Source organism: Nerophis ophidion, linkage group LG18, assembly GCF_033978795.1.
Source record: "Nerophis ophidion isolate RoL-2023_Sa linkage group LG18, RoL_Noph_v1.0, whole genome shotgun sequence".
NCBI classification, from domain to species: domain Eukaryota; kingdom Metazoa; phylum Chordata; class Actinopteri; order Syngnathiformes; family Syngnathidae; genus Nerophis; species Nerophis ophidion.
In genome coordinates this window covers 6106869-6134349 of record NC_084628.1, presented here as the reverse complement: position 1 = coordinate 6134349, position 27481 = coordinate 6106869, and the positions used below count along the sequence as shown (strand labels likewise).

The 27481-nt window shown below is 41.0% G+C and overlaps 1 protein-coding gene across 1 annotated transcript in view; it reads left to right on the top strand.

The window, feature by feature from the left end:
• The window catches only part of strn4 (striatin, calmodulin binding protein 4), a 108799-nt gene that overhangs the window by 29663 nt on the left and 51655 nt on the right, over positions 1-27481 (top strand). Inside the window, exons 2-4 of the mRNA XM_061878615.1 lie at positions 19405-19508; positions 20913-20989; positions 21124-21202. Of these exons, the coding sequence (XP_061734599.1) occupies positions 19405-19508; positions 20913-20989; positions 21124-21202 (260 nt within the window). The remainder of the gene's footprint in view (positions 1-19404; positions 19509-20912; positions 20990-21123; positions 21203-27481) is intronic.

The window sequence follows — 27481 nt, the reverse complement described above, 5'->3', positions numbered from 1 at the left end:
GGTAAAGTGTCTTGCCCAAAGGACACAACGGCAGTGACTAGGCAGGCGGTAGCGGGAATCGAACCTGGAACCCTCAAGTTGCTGGCACGGCCACTCTACCAACCGAGCTACGCCGCCTCCATGAGGACTTTGAATATGACCAATGTATTATCCTGTAACTACTTGGTATCGGATTGATACTCAAATTTGAATAAGTGATTATTACATTTTAACAGAAGTGTAGACAGAACATGTTGAAACAGAAAGTAAGCCGATATTAACAGTTAACTAACAAGTACATTAATCATTAATTTTCTACCACTTGTCCCTAATTATTTTGACAAAATAATAGAATGTAAAATGACAATATGTTACTGCATATGCCAGCAGCTAAATTAGGAGCCTTTGTTTGTTTACTTATTACTAAAAGTTATACGTTGTCTTGTATGTTCACTATTTTATTTAAGGACACATCAATCAATCAATCAATCAATGTTTATTTATATAGCCCTAAATCACTAGTGTCTCAAAGGGCTGCACAAACCACAACGACATCCTTGGTAGAGCCCACATAAGGGCAAGGAAAACTCACCCCAGTAGGACTACCAGCCACATTAGGTCAATAACATCAGCAGCTTTTAACCAGCTAAAAAATATTTTTTAAATCGGACGAATAATGTCTAAATCCAACTTAGAAAGACTAGTCCTTGCCTTGGTCTCCAGCAGTTTAGTTTCGTGGGGCGGTATAGCTCGGTTGGTAGAGTGGCCGTGCCAGCAACTTGAGGGCTGCAGGTTCGATTCCCGCTTCCGCCATCCTAGTCACTGCCGCTGTGTCCTTGGGCAAGACACTTTTCCCACCTGCTCCCAGTGCCACCCACACTGGTTTAAATGTAACTTTGATATTGGGTTTCACTATGTAAAGTGCTTTGAGTCACTAGAGAAAAGTGCTATATAAATATAATTCACTTCACTAATTCACTACTGTCATGGCCTTCTCACTGGGCTCACTAAACCAGCAGTAAAGCAGCTGCAGTACATCCAAAATGCTGCTGCTAGAGTCCTGCCTAAAACCAGGAGATAGGACCATATTAGTCTTGGGTCACTGCACTTGCTTCCTGTTGCTCGGAGAACAGACTTTAAAACGGAGACAGTCTTTTGTACACTCCTTGTTTTAAGAACCATGTGAAACATCTCTTATTCTGAAAACCTCAGGGAGTGGTCTCCTGCTGCTGCCTAGAGCCAGGACCAAACACATTTACAATAAGAAACATACGCTATGTTTAATGAACCCTAAGATTTTTTTTGTTAAAATATAGCCAATAACTACAGTTTTTGTGGTCCTCTTTATTTAGAAAAGTACCCCAAAGCACTGAAATATTTTGGTACCGGTATCGGGATAACACTACGACACTGTCAATCCCACTCCCATCCATCCATTTTCTACCGCTTATTCCATTTTGGGGTCGCGGGGGGCTCTGGCGCCTATCTCAGCTACAATCGGGCGGAAGGCGGGGTACACCCTGGACAAGTCGCCACCTCATCCCAGGGCCAACACAGATAGACAACATTCACACACTAGGGCCAATTTAGTGTTGCCAATCAACCTATCCCCAGGTGCATGTCTTTGGAAGTGGGAGGAAGCCGGAGTACCCGGAGGGAACCCACGCATTCACGGGGAGAACATGCAAACTCCACACAGAAAGATCCCGAGCCTGGATTTGAACCCAGGACTGCAGGACCTTCGTATTGTGAGGCAGACGCACTAACCCCTCTGCCACCGTGAAGCCTCAATCCCACTCATCATAAGAAAATGAAAAATCTACTGTTAATACATGTGATCACTTTTGGTATCAGCCACATAAAACCCTGATTGGTACCCACCTACTATTAACCAAATATTTGCTAAAATATTAATGTATTATTTGTCCTCATACGTGACAAGCCAGTCAGCTACATAAGATAAACTCAGCTAACTTTAGCCCAACTTCTATCATCGACCTCCTTTTGTACTCCGGGTTCTTTTACGTAATCTCCCCCAGGACACGTCTCATGTAACCCGAACGTGTCGCTGTCTACATTTGAAGACATTTCGGATCGGTGTTTACACGCCGGCTCGGGCCGTTATCTCCCAAAGTCTGCGATAAGCATGTAAAAATCACATCGCATTAATCGGGATTACACAGCGGCCACAGCAGACAGGTTGGCTTGGCAACTTATCCGGCAGACCTCATGGCTAGTTACATGACACTGTGTGTGTGTGTGTGTGTGTGTGTGTGTGTGCGTGCCCCTTTCAAGTAGACCAAGTGCCTGTCTCATGAGACAATGTTTTTAGATCGGTCTACTTCTTCCTGAGCTGCCCATGCGTGTGGGGGCTCGACTTGTGGACTAATGCGAAAAAGAAGAACACCGATTTTGAAACGCACAAACCTATAACTTCTGCTTCTGCATATTAATGGCTCTCTGTGAGGAACACATATTATGTTCTTCTCCATCCATTTTCTATCGCTTATTCCCTTTGGGGTGGCGGGGGGCGCTGGTGCCTATCTCAGCTATAATCAGGCTCAGTTTATAAAAATGTGTAGCAAACTTAAAGGGGAATATTATCACCAAAGCTATGCAAGCGTCAATATATACCTTGATGTTGCAGACAAAAGACCATGTATTTTTTTTAACCGATTTCCGAACTCTAAATGGGTGAATTTTGGCGAATTAAACGCCTTTCTGTTTATCGGTCTTGTAGCGATGATGTCAGAACGTGACGTCAACGAGGTAATACACCCGCCATTTTTGTCTCAGCTCTGTTATTTTCCGTTTTTTCGACTATTTTTTGGAACCTTGGAGACATCATGCCTCGTCGGTGTGTTGTCGGAGGGTGTAACAACACTAACAGGGAGGGATTCAAGTTGCACCACTGGCAAGAAATCTGCCGCCAGACCCCCATTGAATGTGCCAGAGTGTCTGCACATTTTACCGGCGATGCTAAGACAGACATGGCACAGAGATGTATGGATAACCTGCAGATGCATTTGCAACGATTAAGTCAACGAAATCACAAAGGTGAGTTTTGTTGATGTTGTTGACTTATGTGCTAATCAGACATATTTGGTCGCGGCATGACTGCCAGCTAATCGATGCCAACATGCTATTTACGCTAGCTGTATGTACATTTGAAACTAGATACCCACATCTAATGCGAAACAAACACTTACCAATCGACGGATTTAAGTTGCTTCAGTGTCACAAGATGCGAAAGTCCTGATCGTTTGGTCCGCACATTTTACCGCTGATGCTAATAAGGTAGCCATGCTATGGGTCACTTCATTACGTACACCCTTGCTATGGCCGAATAGCGTCAATAGCTATTCGCTCAAAAGCTTCAGTTTCTTCTTCAATTTCGTTTTCGCTATCTGCCTCCATACGCCGACCATCTGTTTCAATACATACGTAATCTGTTGAATCGCTTAAGCCGCTGAAATCTGAGTCTGAATCCGAGCTAATGTCGCTATATCTTGCTGTGGTAACCGCTATGTTGTTTGTATTGGCAGCACTGTATGACGTCACAGGGAAATGGACAGCCGCATCCTAAATAGCGAAAATCAAGAATTTTCAAGCTTTTTTTTAGGGATATTCCGGGAGGTGTACAATTTTGAAAAAAACTTTGAAAAATAAAACAAGCCACTGGGAACTGATTTTTATTGTTTTTAAACCTTTTGAAATTGTGATAATGTTCCCCTTTAAACATGTTTACTCCCAAATGCCAATTAATCGAAGCTTAAAACTAACAAAACAAATTGCGTGGTGTTCGGGTCTGTGGGACCTGTTTTTCATTTTTTATTAAAAGAAAAATAATATAATTAATGAATTTTTCAAACTGAGACTCACTGACTTTGGCTCATTTTCTGTGAAGAACATATATCGGAATACATATTTAATGATTATACACTCCCCGTACACATTTCTATTACTGTGGCGTTAAAAACTCTGAAGTGTCAGTAATCCATGCCCTACATCAGGGGTCGGGAACCTTTTTGGCCGAAAGAGCCATGAAAGCCAAATATTTCAAAGTGTATTACCGTAAGAACCATATAATATGTTTTAAGACTGAATACAAATACCGTATTTTTCAGACTATAAGTCGCATTTTTTTTTTTAATACTCAGGAGCGACTGCTATGTGAAATTATTAACACACTACCGTAAAATATTATTTATCTCATTCTCTGAAGAGACGAAGAAAATGACTGCAATCGTCACACACACGTCAGCAATTGTCACATACATGTCAGCCAATAAGAATTCGGCGGGGGAGGGTCATGGCAGAAGTGCATTGTGGGTCTTGGAATGCTAACTGCTATATCAGGGGTGTCAAACTCAAATACAGAGTGGGCCGAAATGTAAAACTGAAAGAAGCCGCGGGCCAAGGTTTAACAAATTAACCTTTTAATAGGGACCCAAACAAGTGTTGTTACATGTTATGTAACTTTATAGTTACATACAAAATAGAGTTTCTAATAATAATAATAATCATTAAAAAATATCAATGCATGTCAAATTACATTTAAATAAAAATTGAATGACTTTTCTATTTGCAGCCTTCTGGGGTAAATATCAAAATAAACTTTTTCCACAGGCCAATAATAAATTTGAAAGTAAAATAACAATAAGGAATGAATCAAACATTCAAGCCTTGACGAAGCAAGAGAAAGTGCATGAATAAAACGTTTTGATTTGCTTTAACAACGCTTATAATTTCGTAGTGCAAAATCAACTTTCAACAAACAAATGAAAAAACATAACATAAATAAAAATTAAATAAAACCTGTAATGCCTCTTTTCTATTTGCAACCTTCTGAGGTAGATATCAACATTAACTTTTTCCACAAGCTAATACATTTGAAAATAAAATAACAATGAGGTGGTCGGAGTTGGGGTGTGGCGGGGTTTGGTGGTAGCGGGGGTATATGTTGTAGCGTACCAGAAGGGTTAGTGCCGCAAGGGTTTCTGGGTATTTGTTCATGTTGTGTTTCGGTGCGGTTGTTCTCCCAAAATGTGTTTGTCATTCTTGTTTGGTGTGGGTTCACAGTGTGGCGCATATTTGTAACAGTGTTAAAGTTGTTTATACGGCCACCCTCAGCGTGACCTGTATGGCTATTGATGAAATGTGTGTGTGTGTGTACAAGCCACTTATACTATGTGACTTGGCCGGCACGCTGTATGTATAGAGGAAACGCGAACGTAACGACAGGTTGTGGAGAACGCTAAAGGCAGTGTCTTTAAGGCACGACCCCAATATTGTTTTCCGGGGAGAAATTCGGGAGAATGGTTGCCCCGGGAGATTTTCGGGAGGGGCACTGAACTTTGGAAGTCTCCCGGGAAAATCAGGAGGGTTGGCAAGAATGAGTATAAGCGGTGTTACAGCGGCACCGCCACTGTATAATACCTGCGGGCCAGCTCTAAAGATAATTTGATATTGCCTCAAGGGCCAAATGATCCATTTTAATTGCTACTGCTGTAGCAATTAAAATGGATCATTTCATCTTTGGCGGTAACTTATAAAAACTGAGAAGGGCTGAACAAAAATGGCACCGAAAAGGAAATCATGTACTGCAGATTACAAGCTGGACTTAGTGAAATATGCAGCAGAAAATGACAAAAGGGAGCGGCGCATACCTTTAGAGTTAGCAGAGTTGTTTAAAAGCGACATCGAGGAAGAAGATTTCATCGGATTTAGCGATTAGGAGTGACAGATTGTTTGGTAAACGTATAGCATGTTCTATATGTTATAGTTATTTGAATGACTCTTACCATAATATGTTCCGTTAACATAGCAGGCACCTTCTCAGTTGGTTATTTATGCGTCATATAACGTACACTTATTCAACCTGTTGTTCACTATTCTTTATTTATTTTAAATTGCCTTTCAAATGTCTATTCCTAGTGTTGGGTTTTATCAAATAAATTTCCCCCAAAAATGCGACTTATACTCCAGTGCGACGTATATGTTTTTTTCCTTCTTTATTATGCATTTTCGGCAGGTGCGACTTATACTCCGGAGTGACTTATACTCCGAAAAATACGGTACTTCATTTGATGACGATCGAAATGCTTTGTTTGATAAGCTTAACTTGTACCTGCAAGCTTGTTAATTTGTTTACTGAACTTCTTAATGTGTTTGAACTGGCTTCAAGTTGAACCACTGCTTTACTGCATTTACCTTTTTAAGCTTTGATTGCATACTGTGTTTGACCAGTTAAAAGCAAGTTGTTTTTAAAGCACATGTAAAAGTTTAAAGCTTAAGCTAAAATGGCAAATGGCAAATGTTAAAAGTACAAAAGATTAATGCAAAGTTTAAAGGATAGTCATGTGTAACTCTTGCTAAAAGTTCAAACATTATGTAGAAAGTTTAAATTATTATGCAGAGGTTTAAAAGCATCTGTAAAACATTGTTTGAAAATATGTGTAATTAGATTAACATCCCTGTTTCTGTGGTTTAAAGGTTTACAACCTACTGATTTAAAAGATCAACTGAAATTAAACCAACAATGCTTCAAGTTGGAAAATAAAAAGTTGATCAATTGGAAATCGTAAGTTTTCCGTGGGTCTTTTTTTGGAGTAAAAGAGTGGAACTTAACAATTACATATAAGATGTCCGGGTCCATAGGAGGAAATTGATGCTTTGTGTACTACAAGCACACACACTGTAAGCCTAGACAGGAGGACGAGGGAGTGTAGGTACACAGATCAGAGGGTCAAATGTGCGAGAAAATGAGAGCAGACAGTGTTGACAAACAATGTTGCAACCTTGTGTGGGAACCGCAGGTGCAGAAGAACAAAAAAAGAACCCCTGTGGGATGCAGAAACTGGCAGAGGAATTTTCCGTGCAACGTTCATATTGTTGTTACTCAGCCATAGTGGTGTAACGGTACGTGTATTTGTATCGAACCGTTTTGGTACGGGGGTTTCGGTTCGGTTCAGAGGTGTATCGAACGAGTACATGCTAGGACAACATGTTAAAGCCGGAGCTGGAAGACCCTCCTGCCTCGTTAAGATCTCCCGTTTGGGAACACTTTGGCTGCGCGATACAACAATGGAGGACGGAGGTTTGCTAAGATTGTTCAAAAACTGCTTCTGACAACACGTCAAACATGTGTTGCACCGTTCCTGCTTCCGGCTCCCATAGTGTCTACCTTGCGCGCACAACCCTTCACTCTACCCGGCAGTGGGTCTCCACAGCTCCGGACTCCAGGGTAAATGAAGAGTCCAGCTATTAGTTGCAAATCGTGGCTTTATTGAAGTCTTGCACACAGCCAATCCAACAAAACACCAGCCGCACTCGCGTCACATAATAAAGGGCCACACACGCACACACACACACACACACACGCTACTGTCATAACAAAGTGGTTCTCAACCTTTTTTCAGTGATGTACCCCCTGTGAACATTTTTTTTAATTCAAGTACCCCTTAATCAGAGCTAAGCATTTTTGGTTGAAAAAAAAGAGATAAAGAAGTAAAATAAAGCACTGTGTAATCAGTTACTGATTTCTTAAATTGTATAACAGTGCAAAATATTGCTCATTTGTAGTGGTCTTTCTTGAACTATTTGGAAAGAAAGATGTACAAATAACTAAAAACGTGTTGAAAAATAAACAAGTGATTCAATTATAAATGAAAATTTCTACAAATATAAGTAATAATCAACTTAAAGTACCCTCTTTGAGGATTGTAATAGAGATCCATCTGGATTCATGAACTTTATTCTAAACATTTCTTCACAAAAAAAGATTTATGGAACATGTCAACAAAAACGGCGGGCGGTGTTGATGAACGTGGACCCCGACTCAAACAAGTTGAAAAACATATTGGGGTGTTAGCATTTAGTGGTCAATTGTACGGAATATGTACTATAGCAGGGGTGCCCACTCTTTTTCTGCAGGCGAGCTACTTTTCAATTGACCAACTCGAGGGGATCTACCTCATTTATATATATTATTTATATTTATTTATTTATGAAAGAGACATTTTTGTAAACAAGTTAAATGTGTTTAATGATAATACAAGCATGTGTAAGACATATAGATGTCTTTCTTTCACGAAGACAAGAATATAAGTTGGTGTATTACCTGATTCTGATGACTTGCATTGATTGGAATCAGACAGTAATGATGATAACGCCCACATTTTCAAATGGAGGAGAAAAAAAGTTGTCCTTTCTGTACAATACCACATGAAAGTGGTTGGTTTTTGGCATCTAATTCATCCAGCTTCCATACACTTTACAAGAAAAACATTGGCGGCAAATTCCGTAGCTTGCTTGATTGACATTCACGGCACCCGAGGGTCTTGTGAGATGACGCTGGCTGCTGCCAGTTCATTATTATGAAAAAATGACAGAGAGGAAGGCGAGAAACACTTTTTATTTCAGCAGACTTTCGCGCCGTCCCTTCCGTCAAAACTCTAAAGGCCGACTGCACATTTCCTATCTTCACAATAAAAGCCCTGCTTCATGCGGCCTGCGCTAACAAAATAAGAGTCTCGGAAAGCTGGCGTGCACAAGTGATGTGCACGCCAGCTTTCTAAGGGATCGCTTGTGCACGCCAGCTTTCCGAGACTCTGTATTTAGTTAGCGCAGGCAGCATGAAGCAGGGCTTTTATTGTGAAGATAGGAAATGTGCAGTCGGCCTTTAGAGTTTTGACGGAAGGTACGGCGCGAGAGTCTGTTGAAATAAAAAGTGTTTCTCGCCTTCCTCTCGGTCATATTTTCATAATAATGATCTTGCAGCAGCCAGCGTCATCTCACAAGACCCTCCGGTACCGTGAATGTCATTTAAGTGACGTCTTGGTGAAGATTGATGATCACTAATTTTTAGGTCTATTTTTTTTAAAAGCCTGGCTGGAGATCGACTGACACACCCCCCGCGGTCGACTGGTAGCTCGCTATCGACGTAATGGGCACCCCTGTACTATACTGTGCAATCTACTAATAAAAGTCTCAATCAATCAATCAATCAAAAAAAGCACTTTATATGTAGAAACGTTTTAAGAATCCATTCTGAGCCTTAACTTATTTAGTTTTTATTTTATATGTTATGTATTAACCCTGGCGATGGACCCTATGTGTATATGAATGTTATGCCATTGTTTACAAATTTGGTAAATAAATAACCAAAACATTTACATTTTGTTGTTTTCTTACTGTACCGAAAATGAACCAAACCGTGACCCCTAAACCGAGGTACGTACCGAACCGAAATTTTTGTGTACCGTTACACCCCTACTCAGCCAGCGTTTGTGGGTCTGATGGAACCGTTGCATTTTGTGGCTTTTAATGCCGCACAATCAAACACTTTTATGTTAAAATGTTTATTGGGATAAACAACAATGATAAACCTTATCCCAATAAACAAGTGTTTATTGGGATAAGGTAAACATCTGTTCAGTATTTTAGCCACTTAGTTTTGACCTTTTCGGCTTTTTTCATCTGAGCAAAAATACACCTGAGCCAGGTACTGCAGACAGTATGTTCATAGTCAAAGTCACTGCTGTATGTACATTACATTTTATGTAATATGTAAGTAAACATTTGCTGAAGGAAGCAGCTTTTGTTTGATTGTTCAAGTTAGGGTTGTTCACTCTACCTTTGGAAAAAGGTTGTAACACACCACAGTCGTCCTTCATTTTTTGCTGTTAATTGGTTCAGGACATACAGTCGTGGTCAAAAGTTTACATTCACTTGTAAAGAACATAATGTCATGGCTTTCTGGAGTTTCCAATAATTTCTACAACTCTTACTTTTTTTTTGTGATGGAGTGATTGGAGCACATACTTGTTGGTTGCAAAAAACAGTCATGAATTTATTATGGGTCTACTGAAAATGTGACCGAATCTGCTGGGTTAAAAGTATACATACAGTAATGGTTGGTTTGGTTACATGTCCATTGGCAAGTTTACCTGCAAAAATGCGCTTTTGGTAGCCATCCACAAGCTTCTGGTTGAATTTTTGACCACTACTCTTGACAAAATTGGTGCAGTTCAGCTATATTTGTTGGTTTTCTGAGATGGACTTGTTTCTACAGCATTTTCCACACGATTGTATTGCACCATATGTCCCGGCAAGAAATCTGCGTTCAAAGGACTCCGGCTTATTAGTGATTCCCAGAGCCCAAAAAAAGTCTGCGGGCTATAGAGCGTTTTCCGTTCGGGCTCCAGTACTCTGGAATGCCCTCCCGGTAACAGTTCGAGATGCCACCTCAGTAGAAGCATTTAAGTCTCACCTTAAAAGTCATTTGTATACTCTAGCCTTTAAATAGACTCCCTTTTTAGACCAGTTGATCTGCCGTTTCTTTTCTTTTTCTTCTATGTCCCACTCTCCCTTGTGGAGGGGGTCCGGTCTGATCCGGTGGCCATGTACTGCTCGCCTGTGTATCGGCTGGGGACATCTCTGCGCTGCTGATCCGCCTCCGCTTGTGATGGTTTCCTGCTGGCTCCGCTGTGAACGGGACTCTCGCTGCTGTGTTGGATCCGCTTTGGACTGGACTCTCGCGACTGTGTTGGATCCATTGTGGATTGAACTTTCACAGTATCATGTTAGACCCGCTCGACATCCATTGCTTTCCTCCTCTCTAAGGTTCTCATAGTCATCATTGTCACCGACGTCCCACTGGGTGTGAGTTTTCCTTGCCCTTATGTGGGCCTACCGAGGATGTCGTGGTGGTTTGTGCAGCCCTTTGAGACACTAGTGATTTAGGGCTATATAAGTAAACATTGATTGATTGATTGATTGATTAAGTCAGGACTTTGGGAAGGCCATTCTAAAACCTTAATTCTAGCCTGATTTAGCCAGTCCTTTACCACTTTTGATGTGTGTTTGGGGTCACTGTCCTGTTGGAACACCCAACTGCGCCCAAGCCTGATGATTCTAGGTTGTCCTGAAGAATTTGGAGGTAATCCTCCTTTTTCATTGTCCCATTTACTCTCTGTAAAGCACCAGTTCAATTGGCAGCAAAACAGGCCCAGAGCATAATACTGCCACCACCATGCTTGACGGTAGGTTTGGTGTTTCTGGGACTAAAGGCTTCACCTTTTCTCCTCCAAACATATTGCTTGGTATTGTGGCATTTGTTTCATCTGACGACAGAACTTTCCTCCAGAAGGTCTTATCTTTGTCCATGTGATGTCCAAGTGTGTGTAAACATTTTGTCACGACTGTAAATCAAGTTGGTGACTGAGGAATTCCTATTTATAAATCAAATATTTTCAAAGCTAAAGCATGAAAACCTGTTAACAACCTTCCAAATAATTGTTTCAATGTTATATGAAATACATGAAATAACATTCCTTCAGTCACCTTTACACTTTTTTAATACGGACTGTCAATATTTTGGGCCGATAAATGCTTTAAAATGTAATATCGCAAATTATCGGTTTCAAAATTGTTGGTATCTGTTTTAAAAAGTAAAATTTATGACTTTTACGACTCAGGGTTTCCCACACATTCATTTATTTGTGGCGGCCTGCCACGAAAGAATTACGGCCGCCACAAATAAATAGGATAAAAAAATGTATTTACATTTTTATTTTTTTTCGGCTTTTGACTCGCTCGACTGCTCATAAAAGCAATGGGACTCTGTCTGTGAATGGAACTTGTAGTTACATATTATATAAATATGTAAATATTATATAAATATGTACATAAAGTGTTGTAATTATATTCCAACTCCGCGTTCTTGGTCATCGCCGCCCGACCACACCACCACAAATAGATGCCTGACCTGTGGGAAACACTGAAAGTGAATGCAAAGCATACTTGGTCAACAACCATACAGGTCACACTGAGGGTGGCCGTATAAATAACTGTTAACATTGTTAGAAATATGCGCCAAACTGTGAACCCACACCAAACAAGAATGACAAACACATTTCGGGAGAACATCTGCGCCATAAACACGACAGAACAAATACCCAGAACCCCTTGCAGCACTAACTCTACCGGGACTTCACAATATACACCCCCCGCTACACCCTACACCTCACCTGAACCCTGCCCACCTATCTTAGAGAGAGCATGTCCCACACTCCAAGCTGCTGTTTTGAGGCATGTTAAAAAAAATAGTGCACTTTGTGACTTCAATAATAAATATGGCAGTGCCGTGTTGGCATTTTTTTTCCATAACTTGAGTTGATTTATTTGGGAAAACCTTGTTACATTGTGTAATGCATCCAGCGGGGCATCGCAACAAAATTAGGCATAATGTGTTAATTTCACGACTGTATGTATCGGTTGATATCGGAATCGGTAATTAAGAGTTGGGCAATATCGAATATCGGCAAAAAAGCCATTTATCGGACATCTCCAGTTATCATTAATACCATTTATCTTTTCATTCCTAGTGGCAGGCTTCCACGAATAATGAAATACCGGTAAGTGGGAAGCACTGGATCAATTCTTATAAGGAGGCAGGCGGTCTTCTTGGGTGCTGACTCAGCGCATACGCACCGAAAATTGATGCGGCTAATCGAGTAAAAAATGTTACAGTATTCGGTACTGATGGTACTAAAAAAAAAAGTGTATTTTTGGCATGTTGGTATCATCTTGATAGCAAAGTATGGATGCTTTTGATAACCCAGGCTTCCAGTCTATACTTGTGACCTTTTCAGAAGGTTTAAGAAAATGGTTGCTGAATAGTGAGGCTTTTGTCAGATACGGTCAGTACTGACGTCCTAGTTTTACCAAACCTTGCTTTTTTTTGTTGTTGTTTTGAGGCTTTGATCACTTTTTTCCTCATATCATTTTATCTGCTGTCTAAGGAAGGAAATGCAGGGGAAAAAGAGAAAGGAAGCACTAGAGAGGAAGGATGTCTCTTCCACGTCCACTGGGCGTTTTTTTGGGGTCTGGCCCCGGTCTGTCTTGTTTTTTTCCCCTTCTCCTGCAGTTGCGCGTTGTAGGGCTTTGGTTAGGAGAAGTTTAAAAATAAAAGCCAAGCGTCCACAACCCTCTACTTAACATGTACTCCACTGGGTTCCCATACGTCTTGTTTGCTACGCTTGTCGCTTGCATCTTTGGGCCCTTTTGTGTTGACAGCGTCCCTTCGCTCAGAGCAAACGCTGTACAGTGCTGCTTCAGCAGAATTAATACAGTATTTGTTTCTTTACAGTAATGACTGACTCATGCTTCCTATATTTAGAAATAGATATGGGCAGCATACAGTCTGTGGTGCACTGTAGTAGTCTAAAGCAAAGAGAGAGATGTTCCTGATATTTTGGTAATATTGAGTTGACCGGGTTGGGGAGGAGACCCTGCCCCAAGTGGAGGAGTTCAAGTACCTAGGGAAAAGTGGATCGTGAGATCGACAGGCGGATCGGTGCGGCGTCTTCAGTAATGCGGACGTTGAACCGATCCGTTGTGGTGAAGAAGGAGCTGAGCCGGAAGGCAAAGCTCGCAATTTACCGGTCGATCTACGTTCCCATCCTCACCTATGGTCATGAGCTTTGGGTCATGACCGAAAGGATAAGATCACGAGTACAAGCGGCCGAAATGAGTTTCCTCCGCCGGGTGGCGGGCATCTGGTCAGGATGCCACCCGAACGCCTCCCTAGGGAGGTGTTTAGGGCACGTCCAACCGGTAGGAGGCCACGGGGAAGACCCAGGACACGTTGGGAAGACTATGTCTCCCGGCTGGCCTGGGAACGCCTCGGGATCCCCCGGGAAGAGCTAGACGAAGTGGCTGGGGAGAGGGAAGTCTGGGTTTCCCTGCTTAGGCTGTTTCCCCCGCGACCCGACCTCGGATAAGCGGAAGAAGATGGATGGATGGATGGATGGATGAGTTGACTAAATCAGTGCTTCTCAATTATTTTCTGTTACGCCCACTGGGAAGGAGAAAATATTTTGGTTCCCTCACTCTCCACAGCGACTATAAATAGATCAGTATCATTTATTTATATCGTTGATTTTCAAACTTGAGTAGCACCTCAGAAAACTATTCAAGTACAACCATAACAACCAACATTTAGATATATCGTAGTAGGCCTAAGTATTCATTAAAAACAAGGTATAGGTTTTGTTTAAGCATCTATATTGTAACATTAACACAGATTGCACGGTAACAGTTTCAATATAGCACAATAGAACTGTTACATGAATTATTTTTATATAGCGCTTTTTCTCTACGGACTCAAAGCGCTTTACGTAGTGAAACCCGATATCTAAGTTACATTTAAACCAGTGTGGGTGGCACTGGGAGCAGGTGGGTAAAGTGTCTTGCCCAAGGACACAACGGCAGTGACCTCCCGTCCAAAGGCAAAACCCAGTAACTCAATTTTGGTCAAAACTGAGCTGATAATAATTTTGGAGTGGCTAGGTCATGGGTGTCAAACTCTGGCCCGCCGTGTAATTTCATTTGGCCCTTGAGGCAATAATAAAATGACATTAGAGCTGGCCCGCCGGTATTATACAGTGGCGGTGCCGCTGTATCACCGCATTCAACGCTAATTGTCATACTTGCCAACCCGCCCGATTTTTCCAGGAGAATCCCGAATTTCAGTGCCTCCCCTGAAAATCTCCCGAGGCAACCATTCTCCCAAATTTCCACCCGGACAACAATATTGGGGGCGTGCCTTAAAGGTACTGCTTTTAGCATCCTCTACAACCTGTCGTCACGTCCGCTTTTCCTCCATACACACAGCGTGCCGGTCCATAATATAAGCGGCTTCTACACACACACAAGTGAATGCAAGGCATACTTGGTCAACAGCCATACAGGTCACACTGAGGGAGGCCGTATAAACATTTTAACACTGTTACACCACCCTGTGAACCCACAGCAAACAAGAATGACAAACACATTTCGGGAGAACGTTCGCACCGTGACACAACATAAACTCAACAGAACAAATACCCAGAACCCTTGCAGCACTAACTCTTCCGGGACGCTACAATATACACCCCCGCTACCTACAAAACTGGATTTTGCATGTCACTATAAAGTTATATAAGCCCTGCTTGTTCAATATTCAATGCAAAACTTGTTTGGTTTTCTATTAAAAGCTTAAGTTGTTAAACTTTGTCCCGCGGCTTTGTTCAGTTTAGAATTTGAGTTTGACACCCCTGCCCTAGGTGATATGCTTTACATTAGTGTATGCGATATTGTAATTTGTTCCGTAAGTAAGCTGTCACGCGCATGGCAGGACCTAGCAACTACCACACAACCGCGTGGATACAACAGAAAAACCTAGTATCTCAAGGGACCAATCGGAGCTTCTTTGTCAGTCGCCTTATTGTCTTTAATGAGACATTTGCACCAATGGGGGCCGACGGTCAACCTGATTATGTGATATTATGGCACCAGGGGATATTTGGAAGATTGGCCCAGGACGTTGCAAGCACCTTCATTAAATGTATTGTTCTTGATTCTTCCCCTTGCATACTCTTTTGGGCAGATAACTGTGGAGGTCAAAATAAAAACTGGACGCTGTACACGGCTCTTGCCCAATGTGCAAACGCAGAATGGGGCCCATCTGAGATTGTGATAAAATATCTGGAGAAAAGGGCACACACGTTCATGAGAGCGGATTCAATCCATGGCTCAATCGGCAAGAAAACGAAAGCTCAAGAAGACATCTATACCTTTGATGACTTTGTAGATCTTTGTAAGACGGCATCAAGATAGATTGGTTTTCCTTTGTTTTCTCAAAATCAAGCTAGAAGTGAGTTACTAGGTTTTGCCTTTGGACGGGAGACGTGCTCTCCCTGAGAGAGCATGAGGTGGTTGAGGTTGGGGGGGAGGGGGTGTATTTTGTTGCGTCCCGGAGGAGTTAGTGCTGCAAGGGGTTCTGGTTCTGTTGTGTTTATGTTGTGTTACGGTGCGGATGTTCTCCCGAAATGTGTTTGTCATTTTTGTTTGGTGTGGGTTCATTTTCTTCTTACTGAAGACGCCGCACCGATCCGCCTGTCGATCTCACGATCCACTCCTCCCCCAATCGTCAACAAGAGGAGTGGATCGTGAGATCGACAGGCGGGATCGGTGCGGCGTCTTCAGTAATGCGGACGTTGTACCGATCCGTTGTGGTGAAGAAGGAGCTGAGCCGGAAGGCAAAGCTCTCAATTTACCAGTCGATCTACGTTCCCATCCTCACCTATGGTTATGAGCTTTGGGTCATGACCGAAAGGATAAGATCACGGGTACAAGCGGCCGAAATGAGTTTCCTCCGCCGTGTGGCGGGGCTCTCCCTTAGAGATAGGGTGAGAAGCTCTGCCATCCGGGAGGAACTCAACGTAAAGCCTTTGTTTTCTCAAAATCAAGCTAGAAGTGAGTTACTAGGTTTTGCCTTTGGACGGGAGTGACTAGGGTGGCGGAAGCGGGGATCGAACCTGGAACCCCTCAAGTTGCTGGCACGGACACTCTACTAACCGAGCTATACCGCCCCACACAATCAATAAGTAAATACAAGTAATTAGAATATTCATTAAAATTAATATTGTAATTACTTTAATAATTACAATATTGAAGTAATTATTTGGCATACCATTAAACAGAGCCTGCAAAGAACTTGTGGTATGTAACCACAGTTTGGGAATCACTGACATATATAGAATTTTGAACATTGTATCCCTGTTAACATTAAAGAAAACAACACACAAGTCTTTCCTCATCTCCCACCGCTACATACGCTTCGTCATATTCTAGTATGACCAAAGAAAAGCATGTAGTTGGTAGTCAATCGATCAACACATCCGTATTTTAACTACTTTTATTTGTTTGTGTTGCAGATTGAGTACAAGAAGTGAATAGTGTTAGAAATTGCTATAAAATAAAAAGGGGTAGGATTTAATAAACTGTACTTTTTTCAGACACGCTGTAATGAAATATGTGATGTACTTAGGGCTGGGCGATATGGCCTTTTATTAATATCTCGATATTTTTAGGCCATGTCACGATACACCATATATATCTCAATATTTTGCCTTAGCCTTGAATGAACACTTGATGCATATAATCACAGCAGTATGATGATTCTATGTGTCTACATTAAAACATTCTTCTTCATACTGCATTAATTTATGCTACTTTTAAACTTTCATGCAGAGCGGGAAATCACAACTAAGCCAATTTACCAAAACTGTATTTATTAAACAGTTATTAAGCAGTGACACAAACATTCATGTCATTTCCAAACAGAAAGTGCAAGATTGTCAGAGACGTTTCAAAACAAGTTATGAGTGCACTTTTGTGCATGATGTCACTAAGATGACATATCAAAACAACACTAAAATAAAGTGCACTTTTTGTACAGAACGCCACTATAATAGTTTAAAACAAATAAAGTGCACTTTTGTGCATGATGTCACAAAAGATATTTCAATAACTGTCGAATAAAAATTAGCTGCATAATAGGAAATCAAACAGTGTATGTCCTTCACTATGTGGTAGGTTACTGCGGACATTATGTATTTTTGTTGTTGACTTTTTGTTGTTAAGTTTGATCACATTACACCTGTACTGGCTCACCTGCACTGGCTTCCTGTGCACTTAAGATGTGACTTTAAGGTTTTACTACTTACGTATAAAATACTACACGGTCTAGCTCCATCCTATCTTGCCGATTGTATTGTACCATATGTCCCGGCAAGAAATCTGCGTTCAAAGGACTTCAGCTTGTTAGTGATTCCCAAAGCCCAAAAAAAGTCTGCGGGCTATAGAGCGTTTTCCGTTCGGGCTCCAGTACTCTGGAATGCCCTCCCGGTAACAGTTCGAGATGCCACCTCAGTAGAAGCATTTAAGTCTCACCTTAAAACTAATTTGTATACTCTAGCCTTTAAATAGACTCCCTTTTTAGACCAGTTGATCTGCCGTTTCTTTTCTTTTTCTTCTATGTCCCACTCTCCCTTGTGGAGGGGGTCCGGTCCGATCCGGTGGCCATGTACTGCTTGCCTGTGTATCGGCTGGGGACATCTCTGCGCTGCTGATCCGCCTCCGCTTGGGATGGTTTCCTGCTGGCTCCGCTGTGAACGGGACTCTCGCTGCTGTGTTGGATCCGCTTTGGACTGGACTTTCGCGACTGTGTTGGATCCATTGTGGATTGAACTTTCACAGTATCATGTTAGACCCGCTCGACATCCATTGCTTTCCTCCTCTCCAAGGTTCTCATAGTCATCATTGTCACCGACGTCCCACTGGGTGTGAGTTTTCCTTGCCCTTATGTGGGCCTACCGAGGATGTCGTGGTGGTTTGTGCAGCCCTTTGAGACACTAGTGATTTAGGGCTATATAAGTAAACATTGATTGATTGATTGACTATTTTTTTCATACAGTGTTGCTGTGGAAATGATTTCTAGGGCATTTTTTGGCCGTGGCACCGGCCGAGATGTTGACATGCGGAGTTTCAAGCACTCTTCGTTCTCTAGCGGGTGACTTTTCATCCATCCATCCATTTTCTACCGCTTATTCCCTTTTTTGGGGTCGCGGGGGGCGCTGGCGCCTATCTCAGCTACAATCGGGCGGAAGGCGGGGTACACCCTGGACAAGTCGCCACCTCATCGCAGGGCCAACACAGATAGACAGACAACATTCACACTCACATTCACACACTAGGGCCAATTTTTAATGTTTCCAATCAACCTATCCCCAGGTGCATGTCTTTGGAGGGGGAGAATATGCAAACTCCACACAGAAAGATCCCGAACCTGGATTTGAACCCAGGATTGGAGGACCTTCGTATTTCAAATGATGCTACAAATTAGCAGCGCTGCTACTTTTTGTAGCAAAGCTTTTGCCACATACTTGACATATTACTCTTGTCTGTTCAACATACTCCCGCTTGTAGCCAAACCACTGCCAGATGATGGACCCCGTGCTGTTTTTGTTGGGAATTAATTCTTTTTCCTTCATTTGTTACCAGATTCGCACCTTCTTTCTCTCGTATTACCACTTGCTCCGCTAGCACCTCAGCTAACGTTACCTGTCTGCTCAGCAAGGGCGTATGACGTTGCACATGTGACAGTATGTGACGTATGTAAGACTGTGCACTTGTTTTATATCTCTGTGAGAAGGAGAGACAAGATTGATAAAACGCCTTTAGTTTAATGCCTGCAGCTTAAAGCAACTGCATGAGAACGTATACCCGAATATCACAATATAGTCATTTTCTATATCGCACAGAGAAAAACCTGTGATATATAGAGTATATTCGATCGTCCAGCCCTATTGTAAGTATGCATGTTTGAAATAAACTAATACCTTAACCTTTTAACCATTTTTTATACATGTATACTATTATGTTGTTGTATACTGTACTTCTAAACATGTTATATACTATTAAACAGGGCATTTAAAAAAGTTCCAACTCTTGTATTAAGTCTCATTGGATTGTTCGGGTGTACCGAATGCTGTGCAACATCATGCTAATTAATTTGTTCCTTTGGTGTGTTGTCAGGCTCAGGTAGCATTCCTACAAGGCGAGCGGAAAGGACAGGAAAACATGAAACAGGACCTCGTAAGACGGATTAAAATGTTGGAATACGCTCTCAAGCAAGAAAGGTAAGACCAAGGGCATTTCCATGCGCTCCATGTCCACCTAATCCAGGGGTGCCCACACTTTTTCTGCAGGCGAGCTACTTTTCAATTGACCAACTCGAGGGGATCTACCTCATTTATATATATCATTTATATTAATTTATTTATGAAAGAGACATTTTTGTAAACAAGTTAAATGTGTTTAATGATAATACAAGCATGTGTAACACATATAGATGTCTTTCTTTCACGGAGACAAGAATATAAGTTGGTGTATTACCTGATTCTGATGACTTGCATTGATTGGAATCAGACAGTAATGATGATAACGCCCACATTTTCAAATGGAGGAGAAAAAAAGTTGTCCTTTCTGTACAATACCACATGAAAGTGGTTGGTTTTTAGCATCTAATTCATCCAGCTTCCATACACTTTACAAGAAAAACATTGGCGGCAAATTCCGTAGCTTGCTTGATTGACATTCACGGCACCCGAGGGTCTTGTGAGATGACGCTGGCTGCTGCCAGTTCATTATTATGAAAAAATGACAGAGAGGAAGGCGAGAAACACTTTTTATTTCAACAGACTTTCGCGCCGTCCCTTCCGTCAAAACTCTAAAGGCCGACAGCACATTTCCTATCTTCACAATAGAAGCCCTGCTTAATGCTGCCTGCGCTAACAAAATAAGAGTCTCGGAAAGCTGGCGTGCACAAGTGAAGTGAAGTGAATTATATTTTATATAGCGCTTTTCTCTAGTGACTCAAAGCGCTTTACATAGTGAAACCCAATATCCAAGTTACATTGGATATTGTGGCACTGGGAGCAGGTGGGTAAAGTGTCTTGCTCAAGGACACAACGGCATTGACTAGGATGGCGGAAGCGGGAATCGAACCTGCAACCCTCAAGTTGCTGGCACGGCCACTCTACCAACCGAGCTAAACCGTGATGTGCACGCCAGCTTTCTGAGGGATCGCTTGTGCACGCCAGTTTTCCGAGACTCTGTATTTAGTTAGCGCAGGCAGCATGAAGCAGGGCTTTTATTGTGAAGATAGGAAATGTGCTGTCGGCCTTTAGAGTTTTGACGGAAGGTACGGCGCGAGAGTCTGTTGAAATAAAAAGTGTTTCTCGCCTTCCTCTCGGTCATTTTTAATAATAATGATCTTGCACCAGCCAGCGTCATCTCACAAGACCCTCCGGTACCGTGAATGTCATTTAAGTGACGTCTTGGTGAAGATTGATGATCACTAATTTTTAGGTCTATTTTTTTTTAAAACCCTGGCTCGAGATCGACTGACACACCCCCCGCGGTCGACTGGTAGCTCGCGATCGACGTAATGGGCACCCCTGACCTAATCCATCTTTGAGAGAGTCTTCAGAGTGTCTTGTAACGCGCCCCCCCCCCCCCTATCCCCCTGTGCGGTCTTGCAGGGCTAAACACCAGAAGCTGAAGACTGGAAATGACGCGAGTCCTGGCGACAAGAAACCAGAGATTGAAGCAGAACCACGTATGTTTTCAGCCTTTTGTTTTCTCCATGGCTTTTAAGAAAAATGATGCTTCGCCAGTCGGAGCAGCGCTTTTGGCCATTTCTATCGAACCCCACCTTTTTTGTTATTTATTGAAACGTCTCACTTTTTATAGTTCCCAATGGCCCAGCTGAGTCAGACTCGGAACCAGCCAATCAGATGTCATGGAAGGAGGGACGTCAGCTACTACGCAAGTAAGCCTTGTCATCGCTCATCTCATCTAGTATTCATGTGACCTTCAGGTGGGAGACGAGCGTTCACATTATTTATATTCATTTCCTATTATTGCACTCATTTAGAATAGAAAAGAATAAATCTTTAGTTATCCCGTAATCAGAAAGATCAAGTATAACAGACCTGCGGTCATTTATGATTTTCAATCTGGCCCGCCATCAAAACTGTAGCCGCCATTATCACGTGCACTTCTTTTAAATGACCGTAAGTCTTGAACTATAAAAAGTGTTTCAATTAGAGATGTCCGATAATGGCTTTTTTGCCAATATTTCGATGTTGTCCAACTCTTAATTACCGATTCCGATATCAACCGATACATACAGTTGTGGAACTAACACGTTATTATGCCTAATTTTGTTGTGATGCATTAAACAATGTAACAAGGTTTTCCAAAAATAAATCAACTCAAGTTATGGAAAAGTGTGCCAACATGGCACTGCCATATTTATTATTGAAGTCACAAAGTGCATTATGTTTTTTAACAAGCCTCAAAACAGCAGCTTGGAATTGGGGACATGCTCTCCCTGAGAGAGCATGAGGAGGTTGAGGTGGGGAGGGGGATAACGGGGAATGTATATTGTAGCGTCCCGGAAGAGTTAGTGCTGCAAGGGCTTCTGGTTATATGTGTTTGTCATTCTTGTTTGGTGTGGGTTCACAGTGTGGCGCTTATTTGTAACAGTGTTAAAGTTCTTTATACGGCCGTATAGGCTACAGAAGCATCCGGATTAAGCGGTCATGTGCCTGTGTGACAGGACAGCGTGCAGCGCCATAACCAGCTGATAAGGATTTACTTCAAATGGATTACCGTATTTCCTCAAATTGACGCCGGGGCGCTAATAAATTTAAAACCTCTTCTCACTCCTGCGCTTACCAAAGGCATGCAGTAAAAATTTGAGTGTGATGTAAGCTTGGACTTTAAATCCTACTGAAAAGCTCGTAATCTTCTTCCCTTTATGCGATTTCAAATTACCGGTATTGAAATCAGCCTCCTCCATTTTGAAATTGATGACAGTGACGTGTCACTTGTGACGTCACGAGTTTGACCAGGCGGTAATACTAGGCATGCGCTAATTATTTTGCGAAGCTAGTTTCACCAGGCAGTAATTCAAGATAGGCGCATACTTTATGTCCTGCGGCAATTCAAGGAAATACGGTATTTGGAAATGTTTACTATTTCAAAAGTAGTAAAATTATGAAATAGAACAAGGTAGTAAAGAATAAAACTAGACATGTCCGATAATGTTTTTTTGCCGGTATCCAATATTCCGATATATACTCTTAATTACCGATTCCGATATCAACCGATACAGATATATACAGTCGTGGAATTAACACAATATTATGCCTAATTTTGTTGTGATGCCCTACTGCATGTATTAAACAATGTAACAAGGTTTTCCAAAATAAATCAACTCAAATTATGGAAAAAAAATGCCAACATAACACTGCAATATTTACTATTGAAGTCACAAAGTGCATTATTTTTTTCTACATGCCTCAAAACAGCAGCTTGGAATTTGGGACATGCTCTTCCTGAGAGAGCGTGGGCAGGGTTGGAGGGGTGTACATTGTAGCGTCCCGGAAGAGTTAGTGCTGCAAGTGATTCTGGGTATTTATTCCGTTGTGTTTATGTTGTGTTACCGTGTCAATATTCTCCCGAAATGTGTTTGTCATTCTTGTTTGGTGTGGGTTCACAGTGTGGCACATAATTTTTAACAGTGTTAAAGTTGTTTATATGGCCACCCTCAGTGTGACCTGTATGGCTGTTCACTTGTGTGTATGTGAAAAGGAGTAGATATTATGTGATTGGGCCGGCCCTCAAAGGCAGTGCCTTTTAAGGTTTATTGGTGGTCTGTACTTCGGATATGTACCGCTCCGTACAGCGGCGTTTTAAAAAGTAATACATTTTACTTTTTGAACCAATACCGATAATTTCCGATATTACATTTTTAAAGCATTTATCGGCTGATAATATCGGCAGTCCGATATTATCGGATATCTCTAATTAAATCACAAGAAAATATCAAACTTATGTGCTTACTGGAGGACATTTAGATGTTATCTGGCAGTTTTGCACAAGTAAACACCCTGCAGGACTGATTGTCTTATACTGATATAACTGATATCTAACATCAATATTGTATCGGGGCAACCCTAGCTTTTAGGGAAGTACAACAATGTAACAGTTTTAGCAGTCAAAGTTATAAATCTTTGAGGAATTTAACGGTAATTATTGCTTGAAGTGCAGCATTATTTATTGTTTTAGCTTCTAGTCTCGTTTCCGGTCTGTCCTGTAGGTGAATTGATCCAAAACAGGAGACTTTTAACGACGAAGGTGTGTTTTCAAGCACGATTGCTATACACACAATTTATTTAAATTCCATATAAAGTGGTAATATATACATATTATATATTATTGTCTTTCTAAAACAATGTTTGCTCTTCTTATATTTACAATGATAAATGATTTAAAAAGCTTTTTAAACTGGTCTATGTTGGTGCTGTGTTTTATTTCATCCTTTAAACAGTTCCATATTTTAACCCCTGCTATTGTTATACTCATTCGTTTCTGCGTTGTTCTACAATATTGGATCTTAAAAAGTAGTTCTCCTCTTAAATTATAATTCCCTTCTCTTTGTAAAAAATCTTCTCTGTAACCCTGTTGGAAGTGAATCTTTACTTGCTTTATAAATCATTTGGGCAGTCTTGAGTTGGATGAGATCTGGTAGTTTTAAATCAAATGTTTTTATAAATAATCCATTAGTGTGTTCTCGGGGTCCTGAGTTATGTATCAGTCTGATGGCCCTTTTTTGCATTATGAATAGTGGTTGGATGTTCGTCCTGTATGTATTTCCCCAAACTTCTAGACAGTAACTCAAATATGGTAAAACAAGTGTACAATAAAGAGTGTGTAATGTTTTTTGATGAAGAATGTGCCTTGTTTTACCCAGGACAGCAATACTTCTCGCCAACTTCCCTTTGATGTATGTAATGTGTGACCTCCAGCAGATCCTGTGGTCCAAGATCACACGCAAACATTTGATTTTGTTTACTCTTTCTATACTAACATTGTCTATATATAATTTTACATCTATATCATTTCTCTTATTTCCAAATAACATAAAGTTAGTTTTATTTAGTATGATATGTAAACATATACAACATCTATCGAATGTGTCCTTTGACTCTTAACAGTTCCGCACCGAAACATGTACCGTTACATCCATACTAAGCAGATGTATATGGCAACTGTACATTACTAGATTAATGATATATAAGCAGATGTAAAGACCACCAGGCAGCAGGAGTATAGCTTCAGAATTGTAAAAAAACCCCCAATACATTTATTGCGAATGAATACACCAGCAATAATAACTCTAACATCACAATGAAGTGACGTTTAGACATAAGTAAATGATGTATAGTCAGTGATGTACAGATGGTTTCCTCTCAGCTTACTTTATGCTACCAGTAAACATTTTCAATATAAAATCATCAATTCACATTAGGGATGTGCTGATCAGTGTTTGACGATTTTTGTGAAAAGGTATGTGATCGCCATTGCCGATTTATGTCTTTTTAATGCCGATGATAAAAATCGATCCCCTCTGGCTGACTACGTATTTATTTTTAGGCCTCAAGCTGACAAGCAGCTAATTCTGGGTCTCCATACACAGTGTGGAGCCGCTATCCTGAGTTATTAATCGTTTCCGTTACTGCATATAAACAGCATTTCTTATTATCTTATTTATTATCACATAACATTATCACTGGAGGAAGATGCTAAACATGTTACACACTGCACTAAGTTAGGGCTGGGGGGCGAAATGGCCTTTTATTATTATCTCTATTTTTAGGCCATGTCATGATACACGATATATATCGCGATATTTTGCCTTGAACATTATTAAACATTATTCTTCATACTGCATTAATATGTGCTCATTTTAAACTTTCATGCAGAGAAGGAAACCACAAGTCAATTTACCAAAACTGTATTTATTAAACAGTTATTAAGCAGTGGCACAAACATTCATGTCATTTCCAAAACAGAAAGTGCAAGATTGTCAGAGACATTTAAAAAAAAAAAAAAAATATGAGTGCACTTTTGTGCATGATGTCAATAAGATGACATACCAAAACAACACTAAATTAAAGTGCACTTTTTGTACAGAACAATTTTTGGTTTAAATGTAACTTAGATATTGGGTGTCACTATGTAAAGCGCTTTGAGTCACTTGAGAAAAGTGCTATATAAATATAATTCACAATTCACTAATTCACAACACCACTACAATAGTTAAAAACAAATAGTGCACTTTTGTGCATGATGTCACACATGATATTTCAATAAGCGTCAAATAAAAATGAGCTGCATAATAGTAAATCAAATAGTGTATGTCCTTCGTTCTGTGGTAGGTTCCTGCGGACGTTATCTCCTTCTGTTGTTGATTTTTTTTTTTCATACGGTGTTGATCTGGAAATTGTTCCTTCGGCATTTTGTGGGTGTGGCACCGAACAGAGATGTTGACATGCGGAGTTTTGAGTACTTTTCAATCTCTAGCGGGGGACTTTTTAAATGATGCTACAAATTAGCAGTGGTGCTACTTTTTGTAGCAACGCTTTTGCCGCATAATTGTTCAACATATTCCCGCTGGAAGCCTAACCACCGTGCCGTTTTTTTTGGGAATCAATTCTTCCTCCATTTGTTACCAGATTCGCAACTTCTTTATCTCGTATTACCACTCGCAACGCACCTTTAGCACCACAGCTAATGTTACCCACGTAGCTACCTCTCTGCTCGGGGAGGGCGTTTGACGTTGCACGCGTGACGTATGTAAGAAGGTGCGCTTGTTTACGTCTCTGTGAGAAGGAGAGATAAGAGAGTGGGTAACGCATGTAGTGTAATGACCGCAGCTAAAAGCAACTTTGTGAGATTGTATACTCGAATATCGCAATATACAGTAGTTATTTTTATATTGCACAGAGACAAACCTGCGATATATCGCCCAGCCCTACGCATTAAGCAACCCCAATAAAGTTCTAAGAAAGTTTTACAGCCGAAAGTAAGCAGCTATTACCCGGAAATTAATTAGTAGATTATTAAGAGTCAGGTGAAAGGTTGAAATAACATCAATTGTCGGTGTGTCAGCATTGTCACAATAAGAGGGTGGATGGGTGGATCCATAAACTGATGGCATTGATACCAGAGGTAGAATCCGTATATGTGATACAAGAGGGATTAGATGGACATTTTTATTTTCTCGTACAGTTTTTGTTAATGTTGAAAAACGCAGGAAATCATTTGCCTTAACAAACACAGGAAAACCAAAGGATTTAAAACAGTAGTAAATAGTTTTGTTTAACTATACTATTGACTTGGCTTTGCTTAAACCAGGGGTGCCCATTAAGTCGATCTCGGAGGGTGTGTCAGTCGATCTCAAGCCAGGCATTAAAAAATAGACATAAAAATGAGCAATCATCAATCATACCAAGACTTCACTTTCGTCAGTTGTTTGACATTCTCGGCACCCGAGGATCTTGTGAGATGACGCTGGCTGCTGTGAGCTCATATTTAAGAAAAAAATCACTAACAGGGCGGACGCAGAGAAACACATTTTATTTCTAGAGACTCCGTACCTGCTGTCAAAACTCTAAAGACCGACTGCACAGTTCCTGTCTTCACCATAAAAGACCTGTTTCATCCTGCCTGTGCTAACAAAATAAGAGTCTCAGAAAGCTAGCAAGCTATGGAGTTTGATGCCAATGTATTTCTCCCCCGCCCTCAGCGACCGCTTTCTCACTTGCTTGCCCACCCGCACACTCACTGACGTCACTCACCTGCTGCCAGACATTAAAGGGCCACACACATATGCTGCTCTCATAACAAAGTGTTTAAAAACGAGTATGCAAGTTGGACAAATGAGATGCCAAATCCAACCACTTTCATGTGGTATTGGACAGAAAGGAGGACTTTTTTTTTCCTCTATTTGAAAATGCGGACGTTATCAGCACCACTGTCTAATTCCAATCAATGCAAGTCATCAGAATCAGGTAATACACCAACTTATATTCTTGTCTTCATGAAAGAAATGAATCTAGGTGTGTTAAACATGCTTGTATTATCATTAAACACCATTAACTTGTTAACAAAAATGTCTCTTTCATAAATAAATATAAATTATGAATAGGAATGAGGTAGATCTCCTCGACTTGGTCAATTGAAAAGTAGCTCACCT